This window comes from Ammodytes marinus, assembly GCF_949987685.1.
Source record: "Ammodytes marinus genome assembly, chromosome: 6".
NCBI lineage: Eukaryota > Metazoa > Chordata > Actinopteri > Uranoscopiformes > Ammodytidae > Ammodytes > Ammodytes marinus.
Genome location: NC_137235.1, coordinates 15,416,482 through 15,441,304, shown reverse-complemented (window position 1 = coordinate 15,441,304; position 24,823 = coordinate 15,416,482). Strand labels below are relative to the sequence as shown.

Genomic DNA, 24,823 nt, shown 5'->3' with positions numbered 1-24,823 from the left:
TTGATGAGACCAGACCAGAGTCACCGCAGTCAGTTTTATCAGATTTTGAACTTGATAAGTTATTTAGTAGCAGGGAATTGTCCCCAGAATCTGTGTCCTCCGATTGGGACCTTTTGCTCCTGCAGGATTGGTTGATTGATTTCAGAGCATCTTCCCCAGAATCTGTTTCATCAGTTAAGCAGCTGTGTTTGTCTCCTCGCATGACATTTGGCCAGATGAATGGTCAACATTGCGACTATTACTTACGGTTGACTGAAAGTAGACCATCATCACCTCTTTCAACACTGTCTGATGTTGAGTATTCTACATTTTGTCTTGAGGAATTATTTGACGACAACAGACCAGATTCGCCAGATTCACAGGTTGAGGCTAAAAACACAAATGTTACTGTAATTGCAACGTCACCGCTTTCTGCTGCAAAACCTCTTACATATGCAGATATTGTGAGGGGCATTACATGTGAAAAACATGAAGACACTTTGCATGGCATCAGATCATTTGAATTAAGACCTCTTTGGCATCAATCAATGCCCTCAGAAAAGGAATGCCCACAGTCCTCCTTAGAGAATTGGCTCACAGAAGTAAGAACACAGTCTCCCGAATCAGTGGCTTCTCAAAGTGGATTCAGGCCCCTCTCCCCCGACTCCCCTCTTCCTCAGTTCAGTTGTATCCATATGAGTTATGATGGGGAATTTTCCAGAGACAGGTCGTTCTCACCAGAATCAACCTTTTCTGACTGGGAAGGTACTGATTTGTGCTTGGAAACCCTGTTTGATGAGACCAGACCAGAGTCACCGCAGTCAGTTTTATCAGATTTTGAACTTGATAAGTTATTTAGTAGCAGGGCATTGTCCCCAGAATCTGTGTCCTCTGATTGGGACCTTTTGCTCCTGCAGGATTGGTTGATTGATTTCAGAGCATCTTCCCCAGAATCTGTTTCATCAGTTAAGCAGCTGTGTTTGTCTCCTCGCATGACATTTGGCCAGATGAATGGTCAACATTGCGACTATTACTTACGGTTGACTGAAAGTAGACCATCATCACCTCTGTCAACACTGTCTGATGTTGAGTATTCTACATTTTGTCTTGAGGAATTATTTGACGACAACAGACCAGATTCGCCAGATTCACAGGTTGAGGCTAAAAACACAAATGTTACTGTAATTGCAACGTCACCGCTTTCTGCTGCAAGACCTCTTACATATGCAGATATTGTTAGGGGCATTACATGTGAAAAACATGAAGACACTATGCAGGGCATCAGATCATTTGAATCTAGACCTCTTTGGTTTCCGTCAATGCCCTACGAAAAGGAATGCCCACAGTCCTCCATAGAGAATTGGATCACAGAAGTAAGAACAGAATCTCCAGAGTCAGTGACTTCTCAAAGTGGAATTAGGCCCCTCACCCCCGACTCCCCTACTCCTCAGTTCAGATGTGTCCACATGAGTTACGGTGGGGAATTTTCAAGGGACAGGTCGTTTACACCAGAATCAACATTTTCTGACTGGGAAGGTACTGATTTATGCTTGGAAACCCTGTTTGATGAGACCAGACCAGAGTCACCGCAGTCAGTGTTATCAGATTTCAAACTTGATAAGTTATTTAGTAGTAGGGCATTGTCCCCGGAGTCTGTACAGGAATGCCTACAGTCCACCATAGAGAATTGGCTCATAGAAGTAAGAACACAGTCTCCCGAATCAGTGGCTTCTCAAAGTGGATTCAGGCCCCTCTCCCCCGACTCCCCTCTTCCTCAGTTCAGTTGTATCCATATGAGTTATGATGGGGAATTTTCCAGAGACAGGTCGTTCTCACCAGAATCAACCTTTTCTGACTGGGAAGGTACTGATTTGTGCTTGGAAACCCTGTTTGATGAGACCAGACAAGAGTCACCGCAGTCAGTTTTATCAGATTTTGAACTTGATAAGTTATTTAGTAGCAGGGCATTGTCCTTAGAATCTGTGTCCTCTGATTGGGACCTTTTGCTCCTGCAGGATTGGTTGATTGATTTCAGAGCATCTTCCCCAGAATCTGTTTCATCAGTTAAGCAGCTGTGTTTGTCTCCTCGCATGACATTTGGCCAGATGAATGGTCAACATTGCGACTATTACTTACGGTTGACTGAAAGTAGACCATCATCACCTCTTTCAACACTGTCTGATGTTGAGTATTCTACATTTTGTCTTGAGGAATTATTTGACGACAACAGACCAGATTCGCCAGATTCACAGGTTGAGGCTAAAAACACAAATGTTACTGTAATTGCAACGTCACCGCTTTCTGCTGCAAGACCTCTTACATATGCAGATATTGTGAGGGGCATTACATGTGAAAAACATGAAGACACTTTGCATGGCATCAGATCATTTGAATTAAGACCTCTTTGGCATCAATCAATGCCCTCAGAAAAGGAATGCCCACAGTCCTCCTTAGAGAATTGGCTCACAGAAGTAAGAACACAGTCTCCCGAATCAGTGGCTTCTCAAAGTGGATTCAGGCCCCTCTCCCCCGACTCCCCTACTCCTCAGTTCAGATGTGTCCACATGAGTTACGGTGGGGAATTTTCAAGGGACAGGTCGTTTACACCAGAATCAACATTTTCTGACTGGGAAGGTACTGATTTATGCTTGGAAACCCTGTTTGATGAGACCAGACCAGAGTCACCGCAGTCAGTGTTATCAGATTTTGAACTTGATAAGTTATTTAGTAGTAGGGCATTGTCCCCGGAGTCTGTACAGGAATGCCTACAGTCCACCATAGAGAATTGGCTCACAGAAGTAAGAACACAGTCTCCCGAATCAGTGGCTTTTCAAAGTGGATTCAGGCCCCTCTCCCCCGACTCCCCTCTTCCTCAGTTCAGTTGTATCCATATGAGTTATGATGGGGAATTTTCCAGAGACAGGTCGTTCTCACCAGAATCAACCTTTTCTGACTGGGAAGGTACTGATTTGTGCTTGGAAACCCTGTTTGATGAGACCAGACAAGAGTCACCGCAGTCAGTTTTATCAGATTTTGAACTTGATAAGTTATTTAGTAGCAGGGCATTGTCCCCAGAATCTGTGTCCTCTGATTGGGACCTTTTGCTCCTGCAGGATTGGTTGATTGATTTCAGAGCATCTTCCCCAGAATCTGTTTCATCAGTTAAGCAGCTGTGTTTGTCTCCTCGCATGACATTTGGCCAGATGAATGGTCAACATTGCGACTATTACTTACGGTTGACTGAAAGTAGACCATCATCACCTCTTTCAACACTGTCTGATATTGAGTATTCTACATTTTGTCTTAAGGAATTATTTGACGACAACAGACCAGATTCGCCAGATTCACAGGTTGAGGCTAAAAACACAAATGTTACTGTAATTGCAACGTCACCGCTTTCTGCTGCAAGACCTCTTACATATGCAGATATTGTTAGGGGCATTACATGTGAAAAACATGAAGACACTATGCAGGGCATCAGATCATTTGAATCTAGACCTCTTTGGTGTCCGTCAATGCCCTCAGAAAAGGAATGCCCACAGTCCTCCATAGAGAATTGGATCACAGAAGTAAGAACAGAATCTCCAGAGTCAGTGACTTCTCAAAGTGGAATTAGGCCCCTCTCCCCCGACTCCCCTACTCCTCAGTTCAGATGTGTCCACATGAGTTACGGTGGGGAATTTTCAAGGGACAGGTCGTTTACACCAGAATCAACATTTTCTGACTGGGAAGGTACTGATTTATGCTTGGAAACCCTGTTTGATGAGACCAGACCAGAGTCACCGCAGTCAGTGTTATCAGATTTTGAACTTGATAAGTTATTTAGTAGCAGGGCATTGTCCCCGGAGTCTGTACAGGAATGCCTACAGTCCACCATAGAGAATTGGCTCACAGATGTAAGAACACAGTCTCCCGAATCAGTGGCTTCTCAAAGTGGATTCAGGCCCCTCTCCCCCGACTCCCCTCTTCCTCAGTTCAGTTGTATCCATATGAGTTATGATGGGGAATTTTCCAGAGACAGGTCGTTCACACCAGAATCAACATTTTCTGACTGGGAAGGTACTGATTTGTGCTTGGAAACCCTGTTTGATGAGACCAGACCAGAGTCCCCGCAGTCAGTTTCATCAGATTTTGAACTTCATAAGTTATTTAGTAGCAGGGCATTGTCCCCAGAATCTTTGTCCTCTGATTGGGACCTTTTGCTCCTGCAGGATTCGTTGATTGATATCAGAGCATCTTCCCCAAAATCTGTTTCATCAGTTGAGCACCTGTGTTTGTATCCTCGCATGATATTTGGCCAGATGAATGGTCAACATTGCGACTATTACTTACGGTTTACTGAAAATAGACCATCATCACCTCTTTCAACACTGTCTGATGTTGAGTGTTCTACATTTTGTCTTGAGGAATTTTTTGATTACAACAGACCAGATTCGCCACATTCACAGGTTGAGGCTAAAAACACAAATGTTACTGTAATTGCAACATCACCCCTTTCTGCTGCAAGACCTCTTACATATGCAGATATTGTGAGGGGCATTACATATGAAAAACATGAAGACACTTTGCAGGGCATCAGATCATTTGAATCAAGACCTCTTTGGCGTCCGTCAATGTCCTACGAAAAGGAATGCCCACAGTCCTCCATAGAGAATTGGCTCACAGAAGTAAGAACACAGTCTCCCGATTCAGTGGCTTCTCAAAGTGGATTCAGGACCCTCTCCCCCGACTCCCCTCTTCCTCAGTTCAGTTGTATCCATATGAGTTATGATGGGGAATTTTCAAGGGACAGGATGTTTACACCAGAATCAACCTTTTCTGACTGGGAAGGTACTGATTTATGCTTGGAAACCCTGTTTGATGAGACCAGACCAGAGTCACCGCAGTCAGTTTTATCAGATTTTGAACTTGATAAGTTATTTAGTAGCAGGGCATTGTCCCCAGAATCTGTGTCCTCTGATTGGGACCTTTTGCTCCTGCAGGATTGGTTGATTGATTTCAGAGCATCTTCCCCAGAATCTGTTTCATCAGTTAAGCAGCTGTGCTTGTCTCCTCGCATGACATTTGGCCAGATGAATGGTCAACATTGCGACTATTACTTACGGTTGACTGAAAGTAGACCATCATCACCTCTGTTTCACGACAACAGATCAGATTCGCCAGATTTACAGGTTCAGGTTAACAACACACATTTTACTATAATTGCATCGTCACCACTTTCTGCTGCAAGACCTCTTACATATGCAGATATTGTGAGGGGTATTACAAGTGAGAAACAATAAGACACTTTGTTGGGCATCAGATCATTTGAATCAGTTCCCTAATGAAAAGAGTGTCCCGGTATTCCTGTGCCCCGTTTTCCTGATTTTTGTTTATTTGTTTTTAGGTGTGTGTGGGGGGATGTATCTTTCATAAATAGTATATTTTTCTTATAATTTACTGCTGGCACTATGGCCTTTTCAGACTTAAGACAATTGACGTGCCTGGTAAATCATTTTCAATTATAGGTGATCTGAGAGATAAAGAGGCTATGGCTATCTGACATGTGAAGCGACAAACAGGCGCTCTCTCATGAAACTGTCACTTCGGCGCTCGTTGCACACTTGCACCCGCGGAAGTGAAGGTCATTCATCAGATGGGGATATTCACCATGCACAATAGCATTTGCCGCCTCTCTTATATGCCTACGTGATTACAAACCTAATGAGTTTACCCAGCTGAAGCTTGCTTGCTAAGCTAAATACTTTTTTTGAATATATTATTTGTTTCCGTTCTTCGCTTTTTATTGGACAGATTTGGGGACTCTGAGTTGAAATGGGGAAAAGAGTGAAGGACAAGCAGGTCGGATTCAAAGAGGGTCCGCTGCGATGAGGACTGAGCCTCTAGGGGGACGCTCTAACCACTACACCATGAAGGCCCCCCCCCCTAAACACCAAACTTACCCAGACCTAATAAAATAGCATCTTAATTAGAAAAATTCAACTTAACTAAACTCAATTCATTATTTTGCTGTAACATGAAAAAATAATTCACTTGGGATGACAGGGATATGGTAGTGAACAGAAGTTGTTTCCATGGTTACCAAACATAATCGCCTGGCGTTTCCTCGTAGAGCCTCCTCTGCCTGTATGTTCACATGAGGAATCCAATGAGACACCATGGGTCCAAGCGAGGACGCAGGCGGTTTGTCGACTCCCTTCTGATAAGGCCTATAGATTGCTTTTCTTTTATATTATTAGTTCTAGCACATACATTCGGTATGCCTTTGTCTAAGAACCATTCGGACAGGTACCTGAAAGTAGTAGTTAAAGTAGGGATGCACGTAGCGTCTAATTTCCCAAACGTTTTAACAGAAGTTTTAATATAAACTAGTTTTTGAGCAAGAAACTAATTTAGAAAACCACGTACAATGAACTATAACGTTGAAACGCTTTAGGAACTTGAGCCATTCTTCTAGACAATTACCAATACTTTTTCAATTCCGTTGAAATGTGAGGGATAACAGCACAGTCATCCAACACAAGTAGGCTACTGGACGTAACAAACATCAGTCACGTAAAGTCAGTGTAACGCATTATAACCACGCTGACAAAAAAATAATAATGATTGTCTGTCTAACAAGAGCTCTCATACAGAGACCGTGAGTGATGAAAAAAGTTGCTGTGCCTTTCAGTGGCGCTCAAGAAAACCTTTTTGCTTTGATTTTGCTTTCTTTTTCTCTCCCTCATTTACCTACATGTGCAGTCTCACACTTTTCAAGTCCAGGTGCTGGGCAAAATTATTAGCCAAGTATTATTTTGGGTGCCAACAAGTGCAGCAGTGGGCGTTTAAACATTTAACCGACTAGTTATGTGAATCCCTACGTAAAAGTTAGTTCCGGTTCCAATGGGAATCCCAAGATTTTTGGGGAGAAGGCTCTTTAATCCTGCGATTTCAAACGCGCCTAATTTGGGAATTTTCAACAACTAGTGACGATGTGGAATTTTCAAGGCATAGGTTGTTTACAGCAGAATCAACATTTTCTGACTGGGAAATTACTGATTTGTGCTGATTTTGTTGGAAACCCTGTTAGACGATACCAGACCAGAGTCCCTGCAGCCATTTTGATCAGACTTTTAGCTTATTAGAAGCAGGGCATTGTCCCCTGAATATGTGTCTTCTGATTTTTACTTTTTGCTCCTGCACTTTTGGTTGATATATTTTATAGCATCTTCCCTAGAATCTGTTGCACCAGTTTAGCAGCTCTCTTTGTCTCCTGACATGACATTTGAGAAATTGTTTGAAGACAACAGAACAGATTCACCAGATTCAGTTAATTCACAGATTGAGGCTTAAAAGACCAATTTTACTGTAATTGCATCATCTCCTCTACATATGTAGATATTGTTCTGTACATTACATGTGACAAACATGAAAACAATTTGTTGGGCATCAGATCATTTGAGTCAAGACCTCTTTGTCCTCCATCAGTGCCCTCAGTCCTCTATAGACTATTGGATCACAGAAGTAAGGCGGGTCAGTGGAGTTAGTGGCATTTTAAAGTGGACTTAGGGAGCTCTCTCCTGACTCACCTCTTCCTCAGTTCAGTTCTCCCCATACAGGTTGCGATGTATAACTGTCAAAGCATTGGTTGTTTTCACCAGAATCAACATTTTTACCAGGATTCTTAAATGAGTCAGGAATTCTCACCATACCAATATGATTTACTTCATCTTATAGTAACAGGTTCACATCCTGAGATGCTGATTCCACCAATAAGAATAGTTTAGACATGACACATAGCTCCTTCCACACCACAAATGGGCCCTCTCCCAGGACAATAAAGAATGTAGACCACATTGGGTCAGATCAATTAGAATTTGCCAGTTTTGCACTGAGTTGAGTCACATGCCATCTGGCAAACTACATTTTGAATTTCACCATGTTGTCTTGCTGGAGAAGGCTTTTTGAACAACATGAACAAAATACATTAATTGACTGAACCTGGATCACGAATAATGATGAAACAAGCCCAAGACTTGTTTCCCAAGAACATTAAAAGAAAATCCGTGTGAGGAGAAGAGCAAACCATCATTGGTGTCGGTAAGACAGCACAAGCTCTTGCTCAGCAGTGAATGTAGTGTTGCTTTCAAAAGTAATAAACATGGCAGTACATCAAATGTGAATGTCAAACTTTTGCCTCAAGATTGCGCTAATAACACCCAGATGCTTCACTGTCTTGCTTTGTAATGTTTGCATTAGAGCAGAAGAGATGCCCTTCAGTGAAGCACAACTAATGGAAACTACATAGTGACCCTGTCTTTCTGACATGAGCCTCTTGTCTTGGTATGGAATGTTGTGAGCTAACCAATGGACATGGTGTTACTTAGACTTGGCAATACTGTTTGCAACAATAGTCATGCCAATAAAGCTCATTGAATTGACTTGATTCCTTCAAGCCTAAGGACATTCGAGTGACTTCATTATATCTTACCTAAATGAGAAGATTGTGGCTTTTCGATCTGCTTTATTTGCAATAAATTGGATTATATATATCTTCACTTAAAGTTGGAGTCATCGATTCTGAAGAACGTTTGTTGTCAGTATCAATTTTGTCAAAATCGATAAATATATCATAAAGATCCGCTTCCTGTCTGTTCGCTGAAAATCCTGTGTTAACACAGCCTAGGCTCTGTAAACTGGTATGCAGACAAAGTGTATGTAAACAAACAGGGTCCACCGTATAAAGCAACCTCCCCGTTTACAGATCCAAGGCTGTGTATTAACACATGATTTATTTTCATTTCACACACAGTACAGGCAGGTAGCGGATTGTAACCAGCCAATGTACTTGCCACAACCAGCGGCATGCATTGTCTGTTCTGTTTGCCTTCCTGTACGTAAGCCCATTTTCATAAAAACAGATCATAAAGACATACCACTTAATTCCACACCCAATTGTTTTATAACATGACCATTGATGCCATATCCAATGAAGTTCGATGTAGAATTCAGTTCAGTTGAAAAATGTAAAATGATAACATTATTGCATGTCCTTCTGTAACCTGTATCCTAATTGCCTCCCACTACAGCCCTTCTGCCACATTTTGTCATCTCAAATGTCTAGACAGTTACACAACACCACTGTTTAATTATGTTGTTTGTATTATTTTTACCTGGTGTAGTTGCTTATCATTTTTAGAGAAAAAAATTGCACTATGCCTTGATAAACATTGAATTACTTTGACCTTACAGTAATACAGCATTATTAACCTTTTAGGATATGGGGCAGACCGACAGTAGAACAGACAGTAGTAGCATTTGACTGTGGCACACCCTTTAAACTGGTGTGTTTAGCATTTTCATGGGAATTGCAGTGCTTAGCCCTTAGTTTACAAGAGGGCAGCAACTATTTACTTAAGAAGAGATTTTGACTCAAGTTCATATGTGCCCTGCTTTTATCATTGTAAATCATGGTATTATCAATAAGATGTGATGCAATGTAATCTCCAAACATGCTATAATTATCAATATTTCAAAACAATATCTGAATTTTGAACAGTCTTCATGATACAATACATACGTGTAATGATTTTTTAATTGTGTGTTATCTGTTCGGTAAATGTCATCAACATTAATAAGATGCTATTGCAATGACCTAAATGCAAGTGGGCTACAAGTTAATTCCTCATTTAAGACACTGGTCTTAAGTATAAAACCAGAGCCTGTCCTTGAGAAATGCATGCTTCATTTCACTCTTTCTTTCATGATCAAAATAAATCACAGATCCAACTCATTCATAATTGTTCCCCCTCCATTGTATCATTCATTGCAGGCATCAACAGCATCTTCCAGGACAAATCCTTCAGAAGCTTCAAAACAAAACAAAATTAATTCAGGACCGGGTCGGGTCTTTCCAACTGAGACCTCATCCTTGGCACATGATTTAAACAAGTTTTTTACCGAAAAACTAGAATTACCAATTCCAGGTTCCTCTGACCTAAGTAAAACTCAATCAGAATTAAAATTGACCTATCAAAGTAGCTCACAACAAGAAAAGCTTTCATTGCCTGAACAAAGGGAAAATTATAAACAAAGCACAGTTATCCCAGACTCACTCTGTCAAAAAGCTCAAGACAGTCCTGATGACCAAATCATCATGTCATCAGAGTCCAGTCCTTCGCCACCAGGGTCTGGTTCCCCTCAGCTTGACCAGCTGCTGTCCGATCTGAAGGAAATGAAACTTAACTTTAGACCAGAGACACTTGAACCACAGCTGTTAGAATCAAGTGATGATGATGATGAAACGTTTGATGACCTTTCACCTGACGATCGATACCCTACAGAGGATAATGTTATCTTCAGACTCAGCGGGTCATCTGTTATGCAGCTTGCAGACGATACTAACTACAAATATGCCATAGAGTCTGCACATTTTCAGGAATCCAATCAAGACGAATCCGAAGTAATCTCAGTCCCTCATAATCAAACAAAAAGCCCTGACAAAGGTGTGGCATCAAGCTTTTGTAGTTGTAAAGATGGTCTTGTATCCTCTACAGAGTCCCTATCAATTCCAGAATCTCCACAAACATTTTTTAAGGTGATGGAACCATCACTGAACTCAAGTTTTCCTTTGGACATAATCCAGTCCAGCGGACATGATGAAAATGCTTCTGAAAAAGTAAATTCTACACCTTTCCCCAAAGAAGTTGCAAACAGTCAGTCTTCTATGTCTGAGGAACATTTGGATAATGTCCATGAAGAAGATTCCACAACCGACCTTCTTCAAAGTGAAAAAGAACTTGAAACAGCTATATCATCTGATGACTTAAGGAGTGTGACAGAAAATATATTAACACAGAGTATCCAGAATCAGCTTCCACATTCATTAGAGTCAACTTGTGTTGAAACCAGTCAGAGTGACAATTTCTCTTCTCAGTCTGTTTCTGATTTTACCCCAGAGACCGTTATCTCTGCAATACATTTCAGCTTTGAGGAGCTGTTTCCATACCCTGCTCCAGGGATTTCTGAGATATCCTCAGCTGACAGTGGGCCAAAGACCAGTGGACAGCACTCAGGCGACTCTCTGACTTCAGTAGACTCTGATTTGTTTGCGTCCCAGAACATTTCGGTTAAACCCAAAAATGAGATGACTTCATCTACCTTTGATGAAGTGCACAGTATCCCGCCTGAGTATACAGAGACCTCCTCTAACACAACAGTGTATACCCACATGCCTACAGAATATAAGAAAGTTGTGATTAGTGGTATAGACTGCACACCGTGTGAATACTCTGATCCAGAGCCTTACTTTGACTGCAAACAGGCTGCATCAGATTTCTCAGAGACTGAGCATGAGGAACCTGATACATGGACTAGGTCAAGTGGAGATCAGCCCCAGGAATATCTGAGCTATCCTAGCCTACTAGAACATCTGAATCAAAGTGTACTGTTGTCCTCTGAGAGTGAAGATTATGAGGATGCGCCCTTCGTCCTTGAGCCTCTTTATAATGTTCTTGAAGAAAATGAAGAATTATTACAATGTTCAGAAGCATCAGATGAGGAATTCACCTTTTGTGAGGCTTCACAAGTGCCCCCTGTCTGTAAAATTGGGTCATATGATGATACTGATCAATCTCTGACAAGGGTAAGATGACATTTGGTAAACCAACCCAACCTGCAAGCTTTTCCCAGGGCTGAGCTTAACCAAATACTACATTTGCTTCAGAAAGGAATGACTGCTAACCCCCTGGCCACATGGATGGGATAGAAAATTCCTTATAACCCATATTTCGTTTTGATTTCAGATTTAACCAGTCCTAACTCAGCATGTCACTTTGCTGCCTGTAAACAGCCGTACAATTCATAATAACATAAGCTTCATGTTTGTTTGTTTTTTTGTTTGTTTTTCAGCAATATGCATATTAATTATTCTATTTTAAGTGAAAGCATGGTATGTTTACAAACATTTTTCAAAGTTACAGAATGCAATGTTGTACTTTCCAATGTACTGTATGATATGGAAATGAATTGTGAAATGATATACTTACAATCAATGGAAAGGGCATCATATCACTCTGATTCATGTGTGCTTTGCTGCAAATACAGCATTCATTTATTGTCCTTCATTTCATCATTATTCATTCATCATAAATGGATTTGTTTTGCTTGGTCAGGAGATCACCGCAGAGCTCGGATCACTGTCAGAAAGTTCAGATGAGGAATTTTTGACCACCAGAATAGTGCGAAGAAGAGTTGTCATTCAGGTATCTGATTTAGCATGATTGATGATGGCATTTTCAATGAGCATGGAGGATGAGATATTGTGCCTTTCATAGGGCAACTTAAACTTGGATCAATTTAGAGTTTATAAAAAAGCTGCCACTTGAATTGATGGCTGAACCTCGCAGGGGTGTTTTATGCTGCTGTGTGTACTTTTTCCTGAGAATGCAAGTTTGTTTCCTGAAATGTCAAATCCCCTGTTCTCTCACTGAATTACTACCATAATGTATATTCTATTCTATTTTCTTCTCTAACACAGAATTGCATTTAATTTCTGAAGTGGACAATTACACACGTAAACATGAACCAAAGTATGTTTGTATTTCTGATTATTCTTGATCTTGTTTTCCTTATAGGCTGACGAAATGCCTGACCTCCCCGCTCAATCAGTGACAGAAGAAAAGTACAAAGATGAAAATGGACATATTGTTGTCAAAAAGGTAAAGGATGATTCTATAAGCCTTTGTACACATATTGCATGGTAGTATTTAAACTGGCAGAGACTATTAGGTGTTTTATCTCCTGATAGTCTTTTAACACATAATCTTCCTCAGGTTACCCGTAAAATTATTCGCAAGTGTGTATCCGCGGATGGTGTGGAGCGTGAAGAGGTGTCTCTGGAAGGAGCTCCCCAGGGGTTCATCAGTATGGCAGAGGGAGATGGATACTCTAAGGTGGTTAAGCGGACTGTCCTGAAGAGTGAGGGAGACCACACAGAGGTGTGTTCTGTATATTATGTGTGCATGTTCACGATCATCAACTTCAAAATCTCTTCTTAACAGAAAATACCAGACACGTCAAAATGTATATTAACAGTATAGAACAATTAAATAACAAACTAAGATATTTTTCTTTGACATAGGTAACATTCACTGAATGTGAGGGTTTCTCAGAATCAAGGCAGATGGCAGCTGAAGGTTGTAAGGTCAGTCATGTAGAAAGGACAACATTGTTGGATGGTGAAAGGACAATGACACACCAGGGAGATCCATCTTTGGCCTCTGACCTCCCTACAGCCCAAGACGACTTCAAGCAGGTTTGTTTAAAGCCTTGTCACCAAAAGCTTGTATTTGTTTACCTGATACACTGTTTGTGAATTTTTCAGAAACGTGCAAACAATGCAGTTGGGGATAGCAGCTTATTGTCTGGAGATGTTCTAAGCCTCTGTTTTTTGTTTTCATAATTAAATCTCTCTAAATTAAATGAATATTCTTTTTTCTCTTTCTCATGCTACCAGGCACTAGGTTATATAAGTGGTTTTAGGGGAACAGAGCTCCCTCATGTGGTAGAAAGAGAGACTGTCCAGGAAGATGGAACTGTGGTCAGGAGGTGTGAGTGCACCTGTTTGAGTGTATGTGTGTGTGACTGCTTGTAGTTTTGTTTTGTTTTTTTTATATATTGACTAATGTTTGGTAATGTTGCTATCATTAACCACTTGATCCAATAGTGTACTGGAAAATATTTGTATAGTTAATCAATCAAATGTAGAAAACATACAATGAAACAGATGAGATATTTCTTTGTATATCAGTGATTCTTGAGAAGTGGGACAAAACAGGGTGCAATGTTGAAAAAATACAAACCCTATGTTTAGGAAAATTAAATAACATGTAGGGGAGAGTGGCCTAACTTGTGCAACTTTTTGCTCAAAGTGATTTTAAAGTGAGACCTTGACAGTTATGTATCCAACTCAAATATGTACATATATTTCAGGATGTTGTGCATCCCTGGCAATAAAAACTTTGGATCTGGAATAAACTGTTTAAGAAATATAGCTTTTGGAAAAAAAGTTGTCTTGTGGCACAACTTGCCCCCGGTGTGGTGTAAGTTGTGCCACAAGAGAGAATACCATGGGGTAAATTGTGCCATTGATATATATCTCCTAAACTGTAATGCAAAACAAATCCATAAGACAATTACTTATTTAAGGTTTATTTAAAGTAAATATGTTACAAAGATTGAAGGTCAATTTTCTTAAACAAGGCCTAGCAGATCTAGGTGATTTTGCCTGCAAAGCTCACAATGACAAAGTCACCATTATCATCTTTCTGGCCATCTGAACTCTCATCAGTGGTGTCGTTAAGTGGAATGGAGATGTCAGTCTCTTCTGAGCTACTACTAATAACATCTACAAATTTAAATAGTTTTACTTTTAAACATAACAGCAGTTAATATTGGGAGACGGCCTTTTGTCCCGCTTCTCAAGAATCACTGATATACAGTATATACTATTACGTGTCATGAATACAATGATTGTCCCACTGTTGTCCTGTGCATGGATCTGTTAATTATTGAAAAACCTTACCTTTAACATTGCTAACATTAGAGTGTGGGAAATCATAGTTTTATACTCTTTATTATTTATTTGTATTATGTATTTTGCCACCTTAAGCCTCTCACAGAGAATAAGCAATAGCAAGCATGCAGTAGCTGCCAGATGCCAGATACCTTTTAAACAAGTGTACACAAATCAATGCATGAATTGATAAGTGAAACATGAATGCAGATTATTCTATGTTGGGTAGGTGTCCATGAAAATTAAGTAAAGTCTAATACTAATAAAACTTGGGAAGTTATATGCAATTGCTATGAATTTGCCTCTACACAGGAACTGCACTTGACCTGTTAAAAATGTTTTATAACATAATCTGTTAGTGTCTGCTGCTAGAAAGTAGGTATGAAGTTGCTGTGCACAATTGAATATTGGATTTGCTAGGCATGATATAATATGTGGGTGTGTTGTGTCTTTCCTATAACATATCTTACAAGTATAGCAACATTATTTCCTTCAATTTAATTTCAACAAACTCTTGAAATTCGTGGTTTTGAGGATTTAAGGATGTTGACCCATCTTCCTCTGTCTTTTCCACTCCCTCCTTGATTTATCCGTAGGGCCCACATGCGTAGAGGTCGCACCCTCAGACGAACAGTGTTGAAGGGTGATGGGCAGCCCAAACAGGTCGTTCTAGAGCAAGAGGACAACCCCAGAAAAGGGTCAAAACCACACGCTCTCAAGCAGCATCTTCACCAGCTCTTTCACCGCTACTACAAAGAAAAGGAGGACAATGATGAGGAAGGAGAGGCGGAAGAAGAGTAGAAGAACGTGTAACACTCTCCCCCACTCCCTGGCTTTGCCCATGCTCAAGTCCCCCTTAATCCTATGCATTAGCCACAATCAATCCCAGTGTGCACCACGGCACCTCTGAGCTACCACAGTCTTCCCAATGAAGTCCTGGAAGATGACCTTTAGCTCACAATTTCGAGTATCTTCCCTGGCTTGTATTGATTTTCTTTTCAGGTTCTGATGTTGTTTTGCCTTTTTGTGACCAAAGAACGCCTTCTGTTTTTTTCCTGATCAATTTTACTTTCCTTGTCAAAATTGTCTTTGATATTTTTTGTCTTGATGCTGTGTTAGAGCTGAGCAACACAATAAAAGAACACAAAATAGAGGAATATTATTCACATCTACTAACTCACAAACCTCCTGAAGGTTACCTGCAAAATACTGGTACTACTCTCTGAGTAGGTGCTTTGATTTAAAGACAATATCTCAAACTGCACTGCCTCACAACCAGAGTCTCTCAGATATTCCTTACCTAAAAGCTGTCTCACTCACTGTAATCCACACTTTTGATTCATGTGGTCATGATGTCACAAAGAGAACCAGACTGTATCGACACTGAATTTAACTGCTGCTGCTGTGTTTTGTGTGGGCTACATGTAATCTGTTTTTGGGAATTATATAGTATCTATAATCTAGACATTGCTGACATCAGTAGCCTAGGATGTAATAATCACTCATGTGAAATAGAGCAGGCATAACTAATCAACATCTGTCATTATGATCATAGCTTTGACTGCTTAGTAGTTGCCCTTTTGCCTCTCTTTCCCTTTTCTGTTTTTTTTTCTTGTTATTCTTTTAAATTGTGTTTAATTTTTGGCTAATTCTCTTAAATTGTTTATCTTGACTCATACTGTATGACTGGTGAATGTGTGTATTGTGTTGTACTGTGCAGAGTCTGTCATTGGGTGTGTTGAGTTAAATACTGGATTCAGCTTGTTTAAAGTAGATATTTCCAGAATTAGTTTAGGCTTATTTTTATTTTATCCAGTTGTTTGAAGATGTCTTTTTTTAAGAGAGTTTTATTTATTTTGAGTTTAGTTAACTAGTAAATACAGAGGATTTATTTAATATATGTTTGAATATCTGTGATTAGTTTTTCTCTGAATATGCCCCTGATATGATATTTTTTGTTTTGTTTTGGAAGACAACATGTTGCATCATGTGTTGGCTATTACGCGGTGTGTGCTTGTGAGTGAGTGAGTCTTTGAGAGTGTATCAGTTTCTGCAAAGAAAATACATTTTTATTTTACACAAACCACATTTTCACTTCTAAATGTCAGGAGGGAGCACCTCCCTGCTTTTTGTGCACAGGATATTAAGTACAGTATACTTTAGCTGCAGAATTTCATTTTGGAAGGACAGATGATATACAGTATACATGATTATGTTACACCAGACAAACACGTAATGAGGGCAGGTTGAGAGCTTAAATTGTAATTTTTCACAGCTCTGAACATTGCTACTGTATGTATCTACAACATGTATTGTATTTATTTCACTATCACTGTTTAATTTGTGTCAAATGCAAACTAGTGGAAGTTCACTGTGACAGGTATGCTTTTAATTTGAAGAATCAGCATCCCTTTTCTGTGATGACAATTATATACATATACAATACATATATAAATATCTATTAGGGCATGTATTACTGTATCAAAATTCAAAAAGACAAAAACAAAATGGCTGCAGTGTGTTTATGGCTGGTAGAGAATAAAAGTCTACAAATGTATAGTGCTATACTTTGTTATGTCTTGTGTATTTGTAAAGTTGCAAACTCAAACATACAATATAATACAATCTGTGCTACTGAAGCTAAACTACAAATGAATTTAGATTATTTTTTTTTACATATAACACAAAGTGCATGTTTTTAATCTGTAATCAGGTGGGCCTCATAGGTACTGCAATAGGGGATGGATGTCAGCAGCACATTGTTGTTTAAATCAGTATGAAATAGGATAAATACATTTGACAGGTTTAATAACAATTGATTCATTATTTTATTATGCATTTTCACACTTAATGCATAAAAGTATCTTATATACTATAATCTCATTAATTTGAGGGGCAGCAGGATCAATCGTAAAATCTTTATCCACCACTGTTATTAAGAAACTTAAATCTGTGCATTGGGGAATTAATGGGTATGCCTTTCATGAGCAGTCCAGGATGAAATCCACCATTTTGGAGGACTTAATCTACTCCTTTGGCCTTGCACCCTACAACTGACCTGCTTTTAAATACAAAATAATTATGTTTAAATGTTTAAACTTACATACTTAACATAAATGCCAACCAGATATTGTGGTCATATTAGCAAGTTTAGGAGCTATTACATTATCTTTAATGAATAACCATTAAGGGAGTGAAACTGCTTTTTAAAAACGGTTTAATGCATGTTTATATGATTTCAGTTTAATTTGCATGCCAGCACCTTTATGTTCCTTTCAGACCAAAATACCATGCCTTTATATCCAAAGAGTGTATAAGGATAGAGCAACGATCACAAAGAAACATTTCAACAATAAGTCTAATACACACCAAAGCAGTTCCATATCCGCATTAATGATCAACCAAACACAAAACAAGTTAAAACGCATTCATTGTCACACCTTTTAGCTGATTTATTTATTTCTTAAACATGGTAAGCCATCTATTGCCGTGCTGGCAACAGGTACACACCATATAAGGAGTGGTGCATTGCATTGACATCATACGTTTCGTCAAAAGAAATGTTTATCATATTTTCCCCTAAAAAAAACAGACCAACCAATTGAAAAGAGCAAACAGTAATGATGACGAAGACACTGGCATTGTCCTGCAGTGGTAAGGAAACCACTGTCTGGTAGAAGCGCTGATCGTCAAGGAAGACATCCCAACATATACTATAGTCCAACTCTCATTTTACACTTCCACTGCTCTTTTAGCATCCTCTTGTCTGGCTGCAACGTTCTTCAAGCAAATGCCTTTACACTTCCAGACATATTAGCCCAACAGTAAGACGAATGCTTAACCAGACTAAAGGTAGAAACTACAGTGCCTCTGCTCCATCTTCATCATCTCCACTTTCTCTGTGCAATTGGCAAGGTAACACACTGGAAATGACAATAATAAAATGACAACATAAACCTTACATACAGTCGTACAAGACAAGTACAAACATTATGAAAAATTAGCTTGTTTTCTTCTAATTGTTATACAAAATGTAGGGGGTCCGTCAACCAGTTTATTTTTCCTCCTCTTAAGATATGAGATTATGATATTTATGCTGAATGTTAACCATAACTTTAACCATAGTCATTGCCCTTCCAACAGTTCTATCAGAGTGCAGGACATTAGAAACATTTGGGACAGGACTGATGCACAACATTAACAAATGCAAACAAACAAGTCAGTGATTCACAAATAAAACAGAAGATATTATAGTTTCATATGATCTTACTTAGAATATTCCCCCCATGCACTACACAATAGTCTTGAATTTTCATATATTACATATATGCTACATTCTCTTATTTCTTATTTCACTGATATAAAGGCAAACATATCTCAATGCAAAGTGAAAGCTGCTCTGCTTTTCTTTACATTTAAATTAGTATTGAAGATTGAAATCGACAATTAAAACAGTATGACTTAGCTCATAGCAAACATAAATGGAGCTCATAAACTGGATTTTACGTAAACTATTAATTCATCTGATAGCAAGAATAGCAAATTCAATTTTAGTTTTTGTTTTTATCAACAGTCACAATGTATATACATCACCAGAACTAAAGCAAGCTCAATTTTAACATTCTGATCTTCCAAATGTTTTTTGTATTGCACACACAAATACACATAAAAATACAGAACACATTTTTTGGGAGAGGTTACAGTAGTAGATTTTTAAACATCTCTATTGTATATTTAAAATGCATACCAAAACATCTTAAAAAACAAACAAACAAAAAAATGACAGTATGCTTGTTTCATAATGTCCAAATACTGTGTGCAGCCACCCGGTGGTGGTTTCGAATGATGTCCATTAATAAAATGCCTTAACAGTTAAGTGTATTAATACTTGTGTCCTGTGCGATGTCATGTCCTTATAGAAGGGTTGAAGGTCAGAGAGCAGTCATGGGTTGGCTAGTTGACTACCCCTCTAGATTTGTTGATGGGGTTATTTTTATACCACATGTTGATAATCCATTAACTGCAAAGAGAGGGAGAGAGAGAGAGAGAGAGAAAAAACACACAAATATTAATGTAATTTGACATGATAACAACAGCAATAAAGATCTTGACGGCGTAAAACAATTATCAGACCAGTAGAATTTATTTTTAGAGCAGATATTAGAACAAAAGAGAAGGAAAAAGCACAGGTATGATTACTAACATTAAAAAGGCCTTGGCACAATACCACTGTTCATGCCCACTCACTGACATAACTCACTTGAAATATACTCCTTTGGTTCAGGTGTTTTAATTTTTTGCCTAATTAAACCTCTTCTTGAATGTGTGGGTGTGTACAGAATGTTTTTGGATATAGTTAAGTTAAGTTAAGTTATCTTTATTTGTCAGTTGTACACGAGGCACATTGAAATTTGTCTTTTCGCATATCCCCTCTCAAGTTACCACACTTCGGAGGGGGTCAGAGCGCAGGGTCAGCCGCAGTGCAGCGCCCCTGGAGCAGTTTTGGGGTTAAGTGTCTTGCTCAAGGACACAATGGTAGAGATGGTGGGCACCGTAGACACAATACCAGCCTCTGCTAGTTTTACGACTCACACCCTCCTGTCCGGTGCCGGGGATCGAACCAGCGACCTCATGGTTACTGGTCGGCCACCTTACCTCTAGGCCATCCTACCACCCATATCATTTAAATCCTGCCACTTTTTTGCAGTTGTAAAGGTGGGACAAGTTACACCATCACGATTCATATTTGTTCATGTTCAAGGTTGGTGAACTACTAACGTTTACCAGGGCAGAAGTCAAATTAGCTAGAATCAGTGAAAAGACATTGTGAAGAATGCTCATTGCTACTAAATACTCCACCTTTGCAATTAACAATTTACAAAACTCATCCACCAAACAGCAATTGTCCAATCATAATTTAGCAGCTGTTACAAGTAACAGCAAATGTGTCAAACTTTGGATTTCTCCACACGTTAAGGGTGTCCTGACCACACCCTAGAGAACACATACATCAAGCAAGTTGAGATGTTACACTGCTGGCGACAAACAACATCTTCAGCTGCTGTTTAGTTTTTCCTTAATCAAGTTCCCTGCTGTGTGTTTCTTACTGTGTCTTACTGGGAGGGGATGCTGGGTGAGCCAGAGCGGTGAAAGTGGATGTTCTGCCACTTGCCATCGCGACGGTGCCACACACGAGTCTCCTCAGACTGCATGGTGCGGGGCATGCCACCGACATCCATGTACTGGGTCAGTCGAATGTAGGCAATACACGCTGCATTTTCCCCAATAAGGTGCACATGTGGGTTCAACAGGATGGTGTGCACCGGCTTATTCCCTTTGGAGAGGGCTGGAAGAGGGACAAAATGTCTTATTACAGGGAGTAAATGGCACTTGGTAACACATATTAAATGTATTTAATTAATGGGGGCGGGACCTGATAAGCCTTTGGCTTCTTCCGTCTCCCTTCGGACAACACAAAGTATGATGTATGAATATTTGCAAGAGAAAATTGTGTATTGTGTGGAATTGTCCGAAAGAATAATAAATAAATAAATAAATAAATATTTACCCAACACTTTCCATGCTGGGCTGGGTCATTTCAAAATGTGTGTAATGTTCAAAAACACTGACACTAAATTAAAAGAAATACCAACTGATATAACAACAGGAAAGACTAAAGGCTGTTACATACTCCACGAGAAGAAAGAACAAAGTTCTCGGTGACAGAGCTGCGAGAAGAAAATTACGTCATTTTCTTCTCTCAGCTCTTGTTTAGCTGTTCTCGCAGCTTGTTCTCAACACATCACCCGGGCCGAACTTTCTTCTCGCAGCTTGTCCGAGAACTATTGTGTGATTGATCAGTCTGAAGTCAATGAGGAAAGCGAAGTGAAATCAGCTGGCGCTACTGAGTCAATTACCATGGTAACAATGCGCCGCGGTGAGGAGTTCAGCAGTTGAGTTCTCGTGAAGTATGTAATGTCAGACCAGAAAGAACTTCTCTCAGCTCTGTCACCGAGAACTTTGTTCTTTCTTCTCGTATGTAACAGCCTTAAAAAGCTCAGTCTGTTGATGTTGGATGGTAGCCTAGTGATCCAGGTTTCTAGGACATATCCGGTTTATCTGAACTATTTTTATCCATACTGAGGACATTCTGCCATTTTAAGCCGTCATTATTCATTTGTAATTTTTTTTTGGATCAAGGTTGGTCCCTAATCACAGCCATGACTTTGTGGTGTACCAGAAAACATGAACTGTAAACTGAAAGGGATAAATATTGATATAGCAGTGATTCTTGAGAAGTGGGACAAAACAGGGTGCAATGTTGAAAAAATACAAACCCTATGTTTAGGCAAATTAAATTACATGTACAGTATGTATCCAGCCTATGTTCTTCAGTTGAACTGTGTAATAGTATGTTTACTTAAAAATTAACAGCAATCAAGATATGTTTCAAATTTCAAAACACATTGTCATGTTAGGTGACTGGTTGGATTTTCACATATGACCAACCATTCCTCAACAACTATGAAATATCATTATGCATTTGGATGGATTTTACATATCTGATGGTGGTGACAAAAACCCAGATGTAGTCATTTTAACCATCAATAACCAATAACAGTGATTTTATAACAGCATATTATTGGTTGAGCGTCTTTCAATCAGACTTGCTCTAACATACTCACACCAAATTGCCTCATTTTGTATATCATCCTGTAATTTTTTAAGAATCATCCATGACAAAAGAAGATTGTGAGAGTTTCCATAAATACAGTATTAGAAAAACTAAACTCTATTTCTATATTTAATATAATTATAATAACTTGAAAACCACCCAAATATGATGCCTTCATATTGAATGTCAACTCCATCATTGGCCTGTCACCACCGTCAGACAGGAAATCTGAAGAAGTTGACATCTGACAGTGTTGACATATTTAACATTTCTTAAACAAAACAAATGGAGTTTATCTAATAGCCATTTGTTTTTTCTGTTGATGATAGGTGCTAGTATGAACTGCTTCAGGAAAATAAAATGATCGAAACATTTCAAATAACTTTTTCAGAAATTGTAAGTCGGTGTTGACATATCATGGTTGTGACGCAGGACTTTCAAGATTTGGAATGTAAAATATTCTAAAACTACAAAACTTATCAGAGCCTGTCTGACTCTAATGCACTCTGCAGAGGTAGAATGTTACAAAAGGTCCTTCATAGTGACAGCTGCCCATTATTTTGCCTGATTTTATTACATTTTAATGGATTGTCTGACGGTGGTGACAAAAAGTGTCCCACCACTTAGAGACCTTATAAAACATGAATGTGTTGTAGAAAAAACGTTTTTATTGATATGACAGATTATTTAGTGTTGCTTTTGATGGGAAAAACTATTTCTAATCATTAAAGTAAAATTTTAATAGGTTTTATTGCATATGAATGATTGAACCCTTCTTTGTGGACACACTGTTTTGTTCGTCATGAGAAGATAACAAGTGTCATATGTTTGACATAATAATGATAAAATTAAATTTAAGGGGATACTTGTGCTCCGGACATTCTATTCTTAATCCCTAATAACATCTACGATTTTAAATATTTTTACTTTTAAACATAACAGCAGTTAATATTGGAAGACAGCCTTTTGTCCCGCTTCTCAAGAATTACTGATAGAACAAATAAAGCAAGTGGGACAAAACATAACTTTAAAAATGAATGCTGACTCTTGCAAGTTTACTGTTTTTCAGTGACCTTGCTCAATACTCTAAATAAGATGTATTTTTTGTTTTGGAACGTAACTGTTCTGCCAGGTCATTACATTGAACCAGCAAGTTTTTCCCAGGGTGCCAGATCAAACAAACTAATGCGTTAGATCATTCAGCACATCATGTCAATGTAAGCAAGCATGTTCATAATAAACCTTTCTGTTTTTATCCAGAGCAGCAATTATTTGATGATGTGTAAAATAAATGTGAAATAAATAAACATCTTGTTTGGTGTAGCCAGCTGGCCACGTGCACATATTGGAGCAACCACAGACAAATAGCTACAAAAAATGTAACTGCTCTGGACAACAGTGATGTGTGCTAGTCTTTTTAACATTGTGACAAATTGCCTCCTAACTGGACTATTATTTTAGTATTTCACTGAACTGGTGTTGGACTTGTAATTAGCTAATTAAATTGATCTATTTTGTAAAATGTGACCCTTTCAGACTACCAATTGTTTAGATGGGCAGTTAAAAAAAATGTAACTCACCATTCTCAAAGTAAAAGCGATGGAAGTCATGTCCTTCCACCAGGTTGCCCAGGGCCTCAGGCTCAAAGGATGTGAGTCCAGGATCACATATCTTCCTGTGGCATCGGGAAAAAAACAGGATAAAGAATCAACAAATGAAGTAGGCAAATCCATATGGTCAGTAAGATGTGCCCGTACGAATGCAGAGAAGAGGAAACTTACGCATAGGCATCAAAGTCTCCATTGTTGATAGACTCAATCAACTGCTCAGTGACTTTGATAATTTCTTGTTTGCGAGCTACAACACAAGATAATAGAATATCATCAACCACACAAACTGATGTGAAGATTACCATTAGTTTCTGTATTTCAGGCAAATGTAGGTTTGAGTGCATATAAAGGAAGTCTGACATCAGATCAGCTTCACATAGGTTCTAGTCTACAGATTACTTATTAGAAATGGAAGGCGCTCAAAAACTGTATTTCAGATTTTTTTTTTGTTATTTCATATCCAAGTAAAAAACAAAGAAGAAAGCCTCCCATGGCTAATAGTAATGTCAGACAGGAAAATGCAGGATGACACAATCCTTTTCAACCAACCAAGCTCAAAATGAACAAAGACAAACCAATGCTCAGATGCAGGTATCTGCTACAAAAGCAGTTTTAACTAATTAATGTTGACAGTTACCTTTATTGTTATTAGTGCAGGCTGGGGGATGTTAAAGAAATTACTTAATATGTGCAAAAACAAGACATGAAAAATGTGTACTTCAGTTCCATTGCCTTAACAGCCATACTCTGCAACACTGTGTGTGAACATGACACAGATCAATGTTTGGTAAGGCAGTACAGAAGGCAAATACAGGAGTGAGAAGAGCAATCTGTATCTACAGGACACAAATATACAACAGGAGAGGATCTTCCTTGGAGAAGAATAAATTGTACAGAAGGAGCAGATATTTAGGGGTCAACAACAGAGGTTTCATTTCACTAGAGGGGAACAAAACAGGACATTTCCCCCACTGTGGAGGGACTTACTCTGCACTGAGGAGG

The 24,823-nt window shown here is 39.0% G+C and overlaps 2 protein-coding genes across 2 annotated transcripts in view; one reads left to right on the top strand and one right to left on the bottom strand.

Annotated features, from left to right (window-relative positions):
- The window catches only part of ank2a (ankyrin 2a, neuronal), a gene marked incomplete at its 5' end in the record, with an annotated part of 77,612 nt that extends 62,139 nt beyond the window's left edge, over positions 1 to 15,473 (top strand). Inside the window, 8 exons of the mRNA XM_080028804.1 lie at positions 9,794 to 10,466; positions 10,920 to 11,605; positions 12,135 to 12,224; positions 12,597 to 12,680; positions 12,795 to 12,959; positions 13,103 to 13,276; positions 13,478 to 13,569; positions 15,133 to 15,473. Of these exons, the coding sequence (XP_079884930.1) occupies positions 9,794 to 10,466; positions 10,920 to 11,605; positions 12,135 to 12,224; positions 12,597 to 12,680; positions 12,795 to 12,959; positions 13,103 to 13,276; positions 13,478 to 13,569; positions 15,133 to 15,337 (2,169 nt within the window). The 3' untranslated portion in view covers positions 15,338 to 15,473. The remainder of the gene's footprint in view (positions 1 to 9,793; positions 10,467 to 10,919; positions 11,606 to 12,134; positions 12,225 to 12,596; positions 12,681 to 12,794; positions 12,960 to 13,102; positions 13,277 to 13,477; positions 13,570 to 15,132) is intronic.
- Positions 15,474 to 17,937: 2,464 nt separating this feature from the next.
- Positions 17,938 to 24,823, bottom strand: part of camk2d2 (calcium/calmodulin-dependent protein kinase (CaM kinase) II delta 2) — a 39,904-nt gene continuing 33,018 nt past the window's right edge. Inside the window, exons 17-20 of the mRNA XM_080028773.1 lie at positions 23,993 to 24,068; positions 23,792 to 23,886; positions 20,644 to 20,882; positions 17,938 to 19,556 (exon numbers count right to left, since the gene is read on the bottom strand). Of these exons, the coding sequence (XP_079884899.1) occupies positions 20,650 to 20,882; positions 23,792 to 23,886; positions 23,993 to 24,068 (404 nt within the window). The 3' untranslated portion in view covers positions 17,938 to 19,556; positions 20,644 to 20,649. The remainder of the gene's footprint in view (positions 19,557 to 20,643; positions 20,883 to 23,791; positions 23,887 to 23,992; positions 24,069 to 24,823) is intronic.